The sequence below is a fragment of the Hypanus sabinus genome, chromosome 1 (genome assembly GCF_030144855.1).
Source record: "Hypanus sabinus isolate sHypSab1 chromosome 1, sHypSab1.hap1, whole genome shotgun sequence".
Taxonomy (NCBI): Eukaryota; Metazoa; Chordata; class Chondrichthyes; order Myliobatiformes; family Dasyatidae; genus Hypanus; species Hypanus sabinus.
Window position 1 is genome coordinate 77,683,438 of NC_082706.1, and position 14,893 is coordinate 77,698,330.

A 14,893-nucleotide genomic window follows, 5' to 3' on the forward strand; every position below is an offset into this window, starting at 1 on the left:
CTCACCATGGGAAACATCCTTTTCACATCTACTCTGCCTAGGCCTTTCAACATTCGAAAGGTTTCAGTGAGATCCCCCCTCATCCTTCAGAACTCCAGCAAGTACCGACCCAGAGCCATCAAATATTCCTGGAATGATAACCCTTACGTTTCTGGAATCATCTTTATGAACCTCCTCTGGACCCTCTCCACTACCAACACATCTTTTCTAAGATGATGGGCCAAAACTGTTCACACGACTCAAGGTGAGGCCTCACCAGTGCCCTATAAAGCCTCAGCATCACATCCTTGCTCTTGTATTCTAGACCTCTTGAAATGAATGCTAACATGGCATTTGCCTTCCTCACCACTGACTCAACCTGCAAGTTAATCTTTAGGGTGTTCTGCACAAGGACTTCCAAGTCCCTCTGCATCTCAGATTCCTGGATTTTCTCCCCATTTAGAAAATAATGCACACATTTATTTCTACTACCAAAGTGCATGACCATGCATTTTCCTACATCGTATTTCATTTGTCACTTTCTTGCCCATTCTCCTCACCTGTCTAAGTCCTTCTGCATCCTACCTGTTTCCTCAACACTACCTTTCCCCCCTCCAACCTTCATGTCATCTGCACACTTGGCAACAAAGCCATCTATTCCATCATCTATATTATTTACATACAGCATAAAAAGATGTGGTCCCAACACCGACCTCTGCGAAACACCATTAATCACTGGCAGCCAACCAGAAAAGGATCCTTTTATTCCCACTCGCTACCTCCTACCAATCAGCAAGTACTCTAACCAGATTAGTAACTTTCCTGTAATACCATGAGCTCTTAACTTGGTAGGCAGCCTCATGTGGCACCTCGTCAAAGGCTTTCTGAAAGTCCAAATGTACAACATCCACTTCATCCCCTTTACCTATCTTACTTGTAATCCGACAGGATTCCGAAGAATTCCGACAGGTTCGTCAAACAGGATTGTCCCTGAAGGAAACCATGCTGATTTTGTACTATCTTGTCCTGGGTCACCAAGTACTCCACAATCTCATCCTTAACAAATTACTCTAACAACCACTGAGGTCAGGCTAACTGGTCTATAATTTCCTTTCTGCTACCTTCCTCCTTTCTTAAAGAGTGGAGTGACATTTGCAATTTTCCAGTCCTCTGGCACCATGCCAGAGTCCAATGATTTTTAAAAGATCATTTCTAATGTTACCATAGTCTTTAGTGCTACCTCTTTCAGAGCCCTAGGGTGCAGTTCCTCTGGTCCAGGTGTCTTATATACCTTTAAGCCTTTCAGCATTTTGAGCACCTTCTCTCTTGTAACAGTAACTGCACCCACTTCTCTTCCTTCACACACCACATCAACAATTATTATTTCCCTCTTTTTGTATCTGCACACTTTGTTGTCTTTTGCACTGGTTGTATACCCAGTTGGTGACGCCTTTCATTTATTGAGTATGCCTACAAGAAAATGAATCTCAGCGCTGTATATGGTGACAGATATGTACTTTGATAATAAATTTACTTCAAGCTTTGTGCACTTCTATGACATTATTAGCTTTAGCCTCCTGCTCTTTCTCCACTGCACTGCAACTCTTTTCCTTTGCAGGTACAAACAGTAATCCCTTTACTGAAAGATGTTTTTAATCTGCTGCCACTATCTATCCTTATAGGAGTCCAGATTTCAACACTTTGCTGCATAAATGGACTCCCCCACCTGGTGCTATCATCAGTACCTTCGCTTCAACATTATGACAATCTACAAACTTCTCCTCATTCCTACTTTATTGTTATCTAAGATTTTAGTAGTGTAATGCTACATACATTAATGGTGTATTCAGACTCGTGTCTGTAACAGTCCTTGGTGCTGAAATCTAAACAATGTAACATGATGATGCCCTCTGCAAAATTCAGAACAATAAGAGAGTGGACTTCATTTTACTAATACTAAAGCAGGCATGAACAATTAAATCAAGATCTACGTCAGTGTGAGACATTTGCTGTTCATGGGCTTTGCCTGCATGATAGAAGTGTTCATCACAAAAAACACAAAAACAAATTTCCAAAATCACATTACCCACACCTTTATTTCTAATAAAATTCAACCACTCTATGAGCACGAGCTATTATTACAGAATTGCAGGGTCCACAACTCATGGATGATAAGTTTCTGCTCATTGCTTGCCCAACTACAGCTGGAGAGTAGAATCTGATAAGAGCAGTTGCATTTAGGGTAATGGGAAGTGGTATTGATTAATGAAGGTGTGATGAACCCTGCTAAAGATTGAAAACCACTTTTGGTTTAAATAGGTGAACCACTTACAGACACTTGTTCTAGTTTCACCAGCAACATGAAAGACAAAGGAAGCAGGCAGTGTTGTGAATAGCGAGGAAGGTTATTTGAAGTTTCAGCAGTATCAGATGAAAAGTTGGGCACAGTGGTGGCTGATTAGAATTTAGCCGTGACAAGTGTAAGGTAAAGCTGCAGTGGAGTTATCCGAGTCTACAGTAAGGATATTGAAAATGAGAGGGCATAAGTTTTAAGTTAAAAAAGGACTTTTAAAGGGGATTTGTGTTTCTCTTAAAAACAGAGAGTGGCTGAAATAGTGAATCATAGAGTATCACAACACATAACAGGTCTTTTGGCCCATCTAGTCTATGCCAAACTATTATTCTGTCCAGTCTCATCAACCTGGATCTGGACCACAGCGCTCAATATCTCTCCCATCCACATACTTCTCCAAATTTCTTTTGAATATTGAAATTGAACTCAAAACCAACACTTCCACTGACAGCTTGGTCCACATTCCACTGAAGTGCTCCCTCATGTTACCCTTAAACATTTCACCTTTCAACCATAACCCATGACATTTGCTTCAAGTCTCAACAAACCTCCGTGGAATAACGTCAGTCTTGTGCCAGTATTTAGCTTCAGATGGAGTTTACCAGCCACACTGGGATGCATTCACAAGGAACACGACTCTGGCAGAGGAAGTGCATCCAGTGGTAGTCGAGTCCGTACGGGAGGTGGAGAGGTGAGAGGTAATATCTGGAACTTACTGTCAGAGGTGGTGGTGGAACCAGATTGAACCACTATGTTCAAGAACATTAAGCCAGGGGCTTAAGTAGGTATGGCATATAAAGGTACAGTCATAGTATGTACAAATGCAATTTGTCTGGATGGCAAAGATTCAGCATCCACACGGCAGGCCATTCCAGTTGATCCTCAAAAGATACCATACAGAATGATAAATACAAGTGCTTAAGTTTTTAAAAATTAAAAACTGTAGGTATTAGTGTTTAAGCATTACCCCAACTGTTTCCATGGCAATGCCTATACTCCCATCTCAGATGCTCCCATTACACTGCTCTAATCCCAGACCAGTCACCATCGGACCCATGTCAGCCCAGTCACTCGCACAGCACTGGCCCCGCCCCATCCGGCAGGGCCAGTCACTCGCACAGCACTGGCCCCGCCCCATCCGGCAGGGCCAATCACTCGCACAGCACCGGCTCCATCCAGCAGGGCTAGTCAATTGTACAGCACTGGCCCCGCCCCATCTGGCAGGGCCAGTCACTCGCACAGCACTGGCCCCGCCCCATCCAGCAGGGCCTATCACTCGCACAGCACTGGCCCCACCCCATCTGGCAGGACCAATCACTCACACAGCACCGGCTCCAACCAGCAGGGCGAGTCAATTGTACAGCACTGGCCCCGCCCCATCCGGCATGGCCAATCACTCGCACAGCACCGGCTCCATCCAGCAGGGCTAGTCAATTGTACAGCACTGGCCCCGCCCCATCTGGCAGGGCCAGTCACTCGCACAGCACTGGCCCCGCCCCATCCAGCAGGGCCTATCACTCGCACAGCACTGGCCCCACCCCATCTGGCAGGACCAATCACTCACACAGCACCGGCTCCAACCAGCAGGGCGAGTCAATTGTACAGCACTGGCCCCACCCCATCTGGCAGGACCAATCACTCGCACAGCACCGGCTCCATCCAGCAGGGCGAGTCAATTGTACAGCACTGGCCCCGCCCCATCCGGCATGGCCAATCACTCGCACAGCACCGGCTCCATCCAGCAGGGCTAGTCAATTGTACAGCACTGGCCCCGCCCCATCTGGCAGGGCCAGTCACTCGCACAGCACTGGCCCCGCCCCATCCAGCAGGGCCTATCACTCGCACAGCACTGGCCCCACCCCATCTGGCAGGACCAATCACTCACAGCACTGGCCCCACCCCATCTGGCAGGGCCAATCACTCACACAGCACTGGCCCCGCCCCATCTGGCAGGACCAATCACTCACAGCACTGGCCCCACCCCATCTGGCAGGACCAATCACTCACAGCACTGGCCCCACCCCATCTGGCAGGGCCAATCACTCACACAGCACTGGCCCCACCCCATCTGGCAGGACCAATCACTCACAGCACTGGCCCCACCCCATCTGGCAGGACCAATCACTCACAGCACTGGCCCCACCCCATCTGGCAGGGCCAATCACTCACACAGCACTGGCCCTGCCTGTCCAGCACGGCCCAGTTGCTCTCTTGACACTGGCCCTGCCTGTCCAGCACGGCCCAGTTGCTCTCTTGACACTGGCCCGTCTTAGCCCTGTCAGTCACTGGGATGACCTGATCACTTAGTCTGAGTTATCAATTATGCAAACATGCCAGATGTAAATGGCTTTGATCATCTAATTCCAAATCCAAAGTAAATAGGGAGAAGACAAATAATAGTCGGTAAATGAACAACCCATTTTGAAACAGCAACCTCAAGGTTGTCTGTGCAAACCAAAATCCGTCAGTGTAAATGGTGCAACCCAACAGATTCACGATCCAGCTGATTTTCACAACACAAAGAAACCAGCCATGTGATCAACATTTAGATTGTTGCCCTCATGCTATTGCTTCACTAGTTAACACAGATGCTGCATACAAGCTTATAATATCTGCAATTTTGCTTGTTGTTCTCACTTTTATCTATTCAATAAAAAATTGATTTCAAAAGATAAAACAGAATTGAGCTTAATATGAAACAAGATAAGATAAAATGTACTGACCTTGACAACGACAAAATAATGCTTGCAACTCTCCATCTTGGAGGTCAGCCCGATCTTCTCCGTGACCTGGCTCACTGGTTCGTTTGCACGGATGTAAACTCGGGTCTGTAGGCCTTTCTCTTTCTTGACGACATCTGCTGTCAGATTGTAAACCAGTTCTGCAACGAAGGAGTGAATTATTGAGAGTCTGGTACGGCGTGTTGGTAGGTCATGTTTTTATGATACACACTGTTGATTTTTTGAGAGATGGGAATCGATTCAAAATAAAGCATCCAGCTACAACAAATGCAGGAAGGCTGGATTCTGGGTAATGGATCTGTATTTTTATAAGACCATAACACATAGAAGCAGAATTAGGCCACTCAGCCCATCGAGTCCACTCTACCATTTCAGCACAGCCTATCCATTTTCTCTCTCAACCCAATCTCCTGCCTTCTCCCCGTAACATTTCATGTCCTGACTTATCCAGAACCTATCAACCTCCACCTTAACTATACCCAGTGACTTGGCCTCTGCAGCTGACCGTGGCAACAAATTCTACAGATTCGCCACCCTCTAGCCTAAGAAATTCCACCTCAACTCTGTCCTAAATAGTTGTCCCTCAGTTCTGAGGTTGTGACCTTTGGTCCTACACTCACCCAACTATAGGAAACATTTCTAAGTAGCCACACTCTCAAGGCCTTTCAGCATTCCATGGGTTTCAATGTGATCTGCCCTCATTCTTCCAAATTCCAGCAAGTACAGGCCCAAAGCCATCAAATGCTCCTTTCATTCACAGAATTATTCTCATGAACCTCCTCTGAACCCTTTCCAATTTCAGCATCTTTATGAGGTAGAGGGCCCAAAGCTGCTCACAGTACTCCAAGTGAAGCCTCACCAGTGCCTTATAAAGCCTCACCATTACATCCTCGCTTTTGTATTCTCGTCCTCTCAAAATGAATTCTAACATGGCAGTTGCCTTCCTCACCACCAACTCAACCTGCAAGTTAACCCTTAGGGAACCCTGCACGAAGACTCCCAAGTCCCTTTGAGCCTCAGATTTTTGAAATATCCCCCAATTTAGAAAATAGTCTATGCTTTTATTCCTTCTACCAAAGTGCATGATGATACACTTCTTGACACTGTATTCCACCTTCCACTTCTCTGCTTATTCTCCTAATCTGTCTGCAGACTCCCTGCTTCCTCAACACTACCTGTCCCTCCTCCTACCTTCGTATCATCCACAAACTTGACCACATGGCATCAATTCCATCATCCAAATCACTGACTTACAACATAAAAAGAAGTGGTCCCAACACCAACCCCTGCAGAACACCACTAGTCATTGGCAGCGAATCAGAAAAGGCTCCCTTTACAATGATGCACGGTGATGAAACTGTTACTTCACCGCTTCAGAGCCAGGTTCAATTCTGACTTCAAGTGCTGTCCGTGGGGAGCTCTCCCGTGACCCTCTGGGTTTCAGTTTTTTTTTCCAGATCCTGAAGGTTATTAATAAGTTAACTGATCACTTTATATTGCCTTCAGTGGACATGTACTGAAATTTGGTGGGAGTTGTGGGAAAGTGGGGAGCATAAAGGTTGGGATTAGTGCAAGTAGGTAATTGATAGTCAGAGTGGCCGCAGTGGGCTGTCACCCTGTTTGTGGGTGCACTCCCTGACTTAATCACAGAAATTTGCATTGGATCCAACATCAAAAGAAAAACACATTAAGACTAAGTTTGTGCCTGTGCAGTTTCCCTCACAAACTCCCAGAGATGAGAGTAAAGACACTTTCATAGAGGTCATAATCTCACATCTGTACAGTATCAACATGTTAAGATTAACAGGAAACAGAAGGTGTGATCTTTCGTTAATTTATAGACTGTGCAGGGTTGTGTGAAGCACGGCCAGTTTGCAGCATTAGCTATTCTCAGAACAGTTATGTTCAATATAGTTAAAGGACACAAGCCATTACAGCAGGGGTTCCCAACCTGGGCTTTGCAGACCCCTCAGTTAATAGTAGAGGCCCATGGCATAAAACAGGTTGGGAACCCCTATTAGAGCTATCAATGATCCAATGCTAATTAGCTGCTTCCTTTTTGCAACGTCTATGGACCAGGTCCTTCTACCAACTGTCAGCTGTCCATGCTCACTGCTGGCCACTATGATAAGCACAAAGTAAGCTCCTTTCTCAAAACTGGTGTCAATAAGTGTTCTGACCCTGATCAATGAGGGCAAGAACGGCAGTAGAATGTGATGCTGCCACACAGGTGGGCCAGAACATGCCTTGCCCATGAAAAAATTAATAAATGTAAGCCTTACAACTGACTCAGACAACTGTCCAACTTGTCTAGGCTCAGCATTCTTCTCAATGTTCATCTTCAAAATCAATTAAAACGCAAAGAGTTCTATATGGACTATATAAGCAAAGTAATCGTCAGAAAGACCTTGAAATGGAAAGTTAGATCAAGTGTGATTTGGGGAGAGTAATGGAACTGAAGGTGAACTAAACAGACAGTAATGGTGCCAGGTTGGTTTTCAGACCGGAGGCCCATGACTAGTAGTGTTCCCCGAGGGTTTGGCACTCTGACTGCTATTTATCATCTATATAATTTGTTTAGATAAGAATGCACCAGGGATAGTTAGTAAGTTTGAAGATGATACTAAAACAGGTGGTATCATTGACAGTGAAAACAGAGGATTTACAGAGGGACCTTCATCAGCTGGCTAAGAGGAATGGCAAATGGACTTTAATTTGGCCAAGTGCAGGTGTTGTATTTTGGGAAAACAAATCAGGGTAGGACATTCACAGTGAACATAGAGACCTGGGTAGTACTGTAGAAAAGAGGAAGCTAGGAATACAAGTACATTGTTCCCTGAAAGCTCAAAGTACACACTGTAGATGTCATCATATACAAACCTGAGACTCATTTTCCTACGAGCATACTCAACAAATCTATAAAATAATAACTACAACAGAATCAACTAGGGTGTTCAGAGTGCGGAAAACAACAAACTGCAAATGCAAAAAAGAAACAATAATAAATAAATACATACATACATAAATAAATAAATAAGAAAGCTTAAAATATCAAGAACATGAGATGAAGAATCCTTGAAAGTGAATCTATTGGCTGTGGGAACATCTCAATGAACGGGCAAGTGAAATTGAGTGTAGTTGTCCCCTTTGGTTCAAGAGTCTAATGGTTGAGGGGTAGTAACTGTTCCTGAACATGGTGTTGTATGTCCTGATGCTCCTGTACCTTCTTCCTGATGGCAGCAGTGAGAAGTGAGAGACTTTGGCATCGCAGGCGGAAAGGGTAGTGAAGAATGCTTCCGGTATGCTGGCCTTCATCTGTCACAGTATAAAATTGGAATACTATTGTTCCAATTATATAAAAAGTTGGAGAGGCTGCATTTGGAATACTGCGTTTAACTTTTTTGTCACACTATTAAAGGAAAAATATAATTAAGCTGCAAAGATGCTGAGGAAATATGAGGGTGTTGCTGGGACTGAGGAACTGAGTTATGGAGGGAGCTTGAAGAGGGTGGAACTATCTTCATCGAACCATTGAAGAATGTGGACTGACCTTTTAAAAGTGCATAAAATTATGAGCATAGGTATGATAAATGTGCACAGTTCCTTTCTCTTGGGACTGGAGAATCAAAGACTAGAGGGCAAAGGTTTAAGGTGAAAGGGAAGAGATTTTAAAAGAACCCAAGGGGCAACATTTTTCCAAGCAATCAATATATGGAATAAGTTAAGTGGTTGAGGCAAACACGTTAACAACATTAAAAGGTATTTCCACAGGTGACTAGTTGTCTATCATCTCCAATGACAGTCAGATTTGTGCAGTTCTGCTGTGTATTTGTAGGAGGCTGCAGAGTCCAAATTGCGAGTGACGTAGACGTCCTCAATGAGGCCATGAAAGCTGTGCTGGATCGGGAAGTGCAGCTGCTGCTACTGCTTTGTGGGGCAGCAACTGGCACTGCTCAGCGTCTCTCTGCAGGTTGTTGTGAGCAGTTCTAACCGGGGCTCACCACCCACTCTGGTCTTGTGCACTCCGTTCCAGTTGTTCTGGCACAAGTCCAGCGTGCACACTGTTAGCTTTCACACAGTCCCTGAACCTCTTAGGTGGACCGGTCTTGATTCCTCTTGCCCAGTGAAAGCCCACTATATATTAGCTGCTTAGGGATTCAGGAATCCTCCATGCGTATGATATGCTCTGTCCACTGAAGCCGTGCTTTTACAATCACGGCCTCAGCACTCATAGACCTCTAGGTCTGTGACTTGGTACTGGCAATGGAAGGCAAGAATCAACCTCCGAATGCACATATGGAATCCCTCTAGCATTTTGAGGAGTCTTCTGTATGCGTCCAGGTCTCACATCCGCACAGGACACTGCCGAGGAAAACATCTTCATACACTCTTAGTTTTGCGGACAGTCGGATGTCGTGCCGGCTCAGCACACAAGGCTGCAGTCGACCCAGGCTCTGACTGGCCTTGCAAAGTCTGGTGCTTCCATGGGTACACGAAGAGAACAGGGTTTGGGGGTTTATGGGCCAAGTGCAAGCAAAGGGGATGAACAGAAATGAGAACCTTTGTCGGTATGGGCCAATCAGGCCGAATGGCCTATTTCCAAGCCGAATGACTCCATGCCTCTAATTAAAAAGTCTTATAAACCACTCTTTAAAAAAAAAACCTAGAACAGCAAACTGAAAAGAATGCAAGGTGCAACTATTTCCATCAGGACCCGACAGCCATTTCTCTGCAATGTTTCACACTGTGTCAGGTTCTGCCAACAAGCCCCTTCGGCAATGAACAGGGAACAGTATCATGATCCTTGCTGGGCACTGAGGCAACCCAACGTCAAAATGCAACAAAAGAGTCACTGGTGAAGAGCAGGCAGCAAGCTCAGGACCTCTGTGTTAATGCAGAACTGGGAGGATTTCAAACGGTATTCTGGATTTTTGTCATTTCCTCCAGGTGACAGCTTTCAGACTAAAGTAATGGTTTTCCCAGAAGGGCACAGCAACAAGGTCACAACAAATCACTTTTTTTGTTATAATTGGAATTTGTTCAATTCAAGGGGCTGTGTTTTGCTTTGCTTCCTGCCACCCTTATGCTTCTCAGTATTACCCTACACCATGTTTTGCAAAAGGCAAAGGCACATTCAGATACAACAGACCAGTTCAGAATCAGAATCAGGTTTAATATCACCAGCATATGTCATGAAATTTGTTGTCTTTGTATGTATGTCAATATATTATATATAATATATACACACACACACATATATATATATATATATAAATAAAAAAATAGTTAAATAAGTAGTGCAAAGAAATAATAAAGTACTGAGGTAGTATTCACGGGTAAAATGTCCATTTAGAAATCAGACGGCAGAGGGAAAGAAGCTGTTCCTGAATTGTTGAGTGTGTGCCTTCAGGCTTCTGCACCTCCTACCTGGGATCACAGAGAACCAGGGATGTCCTGGATGATGGGGATCCCTAATGACGGATGCTGGCATTTTGAGACATTGCTACTTGAAGATGTCCTGGATACTGTGGAGGATAGTGTCTATGATGGAGCTATAAGTTCACAAATCTCTGCAGCATACCTTTATCCGTGTAGTGGCCCCCCACCCCCATACCAGATGGTGATGCAGCCAGCTAGATGCTCTCCACAGTGCATTTGTAGAAATGTAAGAGTACCTTTGGTGACATAACAAATCACCTCAAACTCCTAATGAAATATAGCCACCACCGTGCCTTCTTTTAGCTATATGGATATGTTGGGCCCAGGATTGACCATTCTTCTCCCTTACAGCTGATCCCAATTTGAGTGCGCACAGTGGCAAATATTTCAATTTACTACGAGTTGAGGTGGCCTTTATACGGAGTCCTTCTATTCTTGCTCAGAAGAGCAACAGCAGTGATTACCCTCCTGCCAGGATTAAACTCTATACTTAAATTGAACATTCTTAATTAGTTCCATTCACTATTCAGTAACCACAATCAGTATTTGGATTCATCAAGGAAGATAAGAACTTTCCATAGTTTATTTTATTTAATATTACTTAAAAATATCCACAGTATATGATGTGTGATGAGTCATTTATTCCAATCCAAAGAAATATGATGCATAAAAATAGTAGCACAGACATAACTATCCTGTCAATCAAATTTCAAATGAAATCCACCTGATGGTTGTTTATGTAACAGAAATTTGCCCTTACAAAATTCACTGGATAAAAACTGAGATAGGAGAAATAAAATAAACTCTCATGGAATTTTTGGAAAAAATTAGAAAATAAATGAACACAGATTTTTGTCTTCCAACTGGCATTTCTTCACACACACGCATATGACATGGGTTCGTGACAGGTTCAAAGTTCACAGTACATTTATTATCAAAGTAAGCATGCAGTTTACAACCCTAAAATTCATCTTCCCCACATGCCGTCATGGAACAAAGGAACTAACCCGCCAAAAGAAAAATATCAAACATCAAACACCCTCCCTTCCCATGTGCAAAAATATTGCGCAAATGGCATTTTTTAAATGAGCAAAAATACAATATAAAACACAGAAGGCATATTTTAGTAGAGTTCAGCTCAGTGTTCATTATCTGCAGGGGGAGGGGGAAGGGGATCACTCCAATGCAATCCCCAATACACAGAGGTAGCCCATTAAATTACAACATGCTGAAAGATAGCATGAGAGTATGTTTCATTCTAAGATGAAATGGCTTAGCTCTAGATAATTCAGCACAAAGGCAATTCTCTACTGCAAGTCTGAAACACGTTGTTGACAAGTATGGGCAGACGGCTGGTTACCAAGCATATGATAAGACAGCTGGACAGGTACAATAATGTCCAACAGTCTGAATACATATCTACGGGCCTTTTCCGCAATTGTGCAAATAGGGCAGGAACAGCCCTTCTGCCCCATTTAAAGTGAGTTTGGCTCAGCAGGAACAACCCAGGATATCTGACACTAGCGAGTGTCTTCTAGTACACATCCTACAAGTAAACACATCATGTCCTTAGCAATGAACAGCATTGAGCTGTCCAACAGCTGATCGCAGCCCCAACATAAGCATCAACCACACCCCATCTCCACCTATCCCAGGACAATCCACAAGGATTGCAGAGGTTCATCAAAGGTGTATTATAACATCTTTCTCCAAATACGAGGAAATCTGCAGATGCTGGAAATTCAAACAACACATACAAAATGCTGGTGGAACGCAGCAGGCCAGGCAGCATCTATAGGGAGAAGCACTGTCGACGTTTCAGGTCGAGACCCTTCGTCGGGACTAACTGAAAGGAAAGAGAGTAACAGATTTGAAAGTGGGGGGGGGGGGAAGAGGGGGAAATCCGAAATGATAGGAGAAGACTGGAGGGGGTGGGGTGAAGCTGAGAGCCGGAAAGGTGATTGGCAAAAGGGATACAGAGCTGGAGAAAGGAAAGGATCATGGGACAGGAGGCCTAGGGAGAAAGAAAGGGGGAGGGGAGCACCAGAGGGAGATGGAGAACAGGCAGAGCGGTGGGCAGAGAGAGAAAAAAAAAGGGGGGGGGGAGAAAAAACAAAAAAAACCTAAATATATCAGGGATGGGATAAGAGGGGGAGGAGGGGCATTAAAAGAAGTTAGAGAGGTCAATGTTCATGCCATCAGGTTGGAGGCTACCCAGCCAGTATATAAGGTGTTGTTCCTCCAACCTGAGTGTGGCTTCACCTTGACAGTACAGGAGGCCATGGATAGACATATCAGAATGAGAATGGGAAGTGGAATTAAAATGTGTGGCCACTGGGAGATCTCCAAATGCCAGGAATGGAAAGTAAATGCCAGCCTTGCCCTTGATGTTGAAGCAATGAAAGATGAAATTTGTCTGAAGGTTGGTGCAAGGTGCAAGTCGATGGGACTAGGCAGTTTAAATGGTTCAGCCTGAATTAGATGGGCTGAAGGGCCTGTTTCCTGTATTGTAGCTTTCAACAACTCTGTGATCAAGTACTTAGGAAACAGGAGCAGAAGTTGGCCATTCAAACAAAGCCCGGCCTGCCCGCCATTCAACAAAGTCATGGCTGCACTACCTCATCCCTTCCTGAGCCAATACTGCAGTGTCCACAATAGTCTTTTTAATACTCTTTTTGATAATATATTAATATATTATCAACTTTCCTCCTAAAATACCCCTAAAGTTCAAGAATTCACAAACATCCGGGGTAAAGAATACCAGAATATTGTTTCTGTACTGCAGTTTCAAATGACCAACTTCTAAACTTGTAATGATATCCCTTGATTTGACGTTCTTCTGCAACCCTATTACATCCCTAAAGGATAGTCCATATTTCAATAAGATCTTCCCTTATTCTTCTAAATGTCAAAGAATCAATTAGGCACAGAGAAAAAAAAAATGTTCAGTTGGGGACATCAAGGAAATGGCTTTGGGCTTCTATGCACTGGAATTCGGAAGAATGTGCGTGACCTCAATGAAACCTATCCAATGTGAAAGACCTTGATAGAGTGGATTTTGAGAGGGTAGTTCCTGTGGAGGGAGAGTCTAAGACTAGAGGACACAGCTTCAGAATAGAGGGGCGTCCTTTCAGAACGGAGATGAGGAGGAATTTCTTTAGCCAGAGAACGGTGAATCTGTGGAATTCGTTGCTACAGACGACTGTGGAGGCCAAGTCAGTGGGTATGTTTAAGGCAGAGATTGATAAACTGTTGATCAGTCAGTGCATGAAGGGTTATGGGGAGAAGGCAGGTGATTGGGGCTCAAAGGGAAAATGGATCAGTCATGATGACATGGTGGAAGACTCGATGGGCCAAATGGCCTAATTCTGCTCCTATGTCTCATGGTCTTGGAAAGGAGCAACAAGCTCAAGTCATTGGAAAATATTTCATCAGAAAATGAGGGAAGCTGGAATTCTTCCCCTAGATAATCTGCGTTTACATGGTCAACTGAAATTTGTTTGGGAGTTAGTAAACAATGGCATTAACTTAAACTACAATTCAGTCATGATTAAATAAATGGAAAAATAGGCTCAAGGGTCTGAATACACTTTCCTTTTGGAGGAAGCAAAATGCAGATTGGATGACTGTCACATCAATTTTTGTATGTTCCTCCCACTCTAAACAATTTGTTTATGGCATCCTGACTGAAGTAATAACATAGAATGATACAGCACAGAAATAGGCCCCTCAGCCCACGATGCCTCTGCCAACCACAATTAAACTGAACTGATCTGCATGCATGATCTACATCCCTGTATTCCCTGCCTGCCCACATGTCTGTCTGTGCCTACTGAACACCACTAACATGTCTACTCCTGCAGCCACCATTCCTGGGCCCTACCACACCGATAAATTTCAACTGTTCCAACAATGGTCCAGTAAGTCAGAATTGTAGGGAATATAGCACAGAAACAACTTTCAGCCCGCACTGATCCATCTATTTTTAAAATTTTATTTTAGAGACACAGGCCCTTCCGGCCCACCAAGCCATACCATCCAGCAACCCAACAATTTAATCCTAGCCACAGGACAATTTACAGTGACCATTTAACCTAACAGCCAACACACCTTTGGACTGTGGGAGGAAATCAGAGCATCTGGAGGAAACCCACATGCACACAAGAAGAACGTACAAATTTCCCTACACAGGACGCTGGAACTGAACTCCAAATTCCAATGTGGAGCTGTAAGTGTCGCACTAACACAATGCCACCATATGCTAACCCCATCTTATTCCTATTAACTCCACTACAATTGCCAGATTCTACCACTTATTACACAGGGGCAATTTACTGTGACTGATTAACTTGTTGACTGCCAAATTGAAATCCAAAAACAG

At 44.1% G+C, this 14,893-nt stretch overlaps 1 protein-coding gene across 1 annotated transcript in view; it reads right to left on the reverse strand.

Moving 5' to 3' along the window:
* The window catches only part of itga9 (integrin, alpha 9), a 410,365-nt gene that overhangs the window by 279,788 nt on the left and 115,684 nt on the right, over window positions 1-14,893 (reverse strand). The window contains exon 15 of the mRNA XM_059971083.1: window positions 5,056-5,213. Coding sequence (XP_059827066.1) covers window positions 5,056-5,213 — 158 coding nt within the window. The remainder of the gene's footprint in view (window positions 1-5,055; window positions 5,214-14,893) is intronic.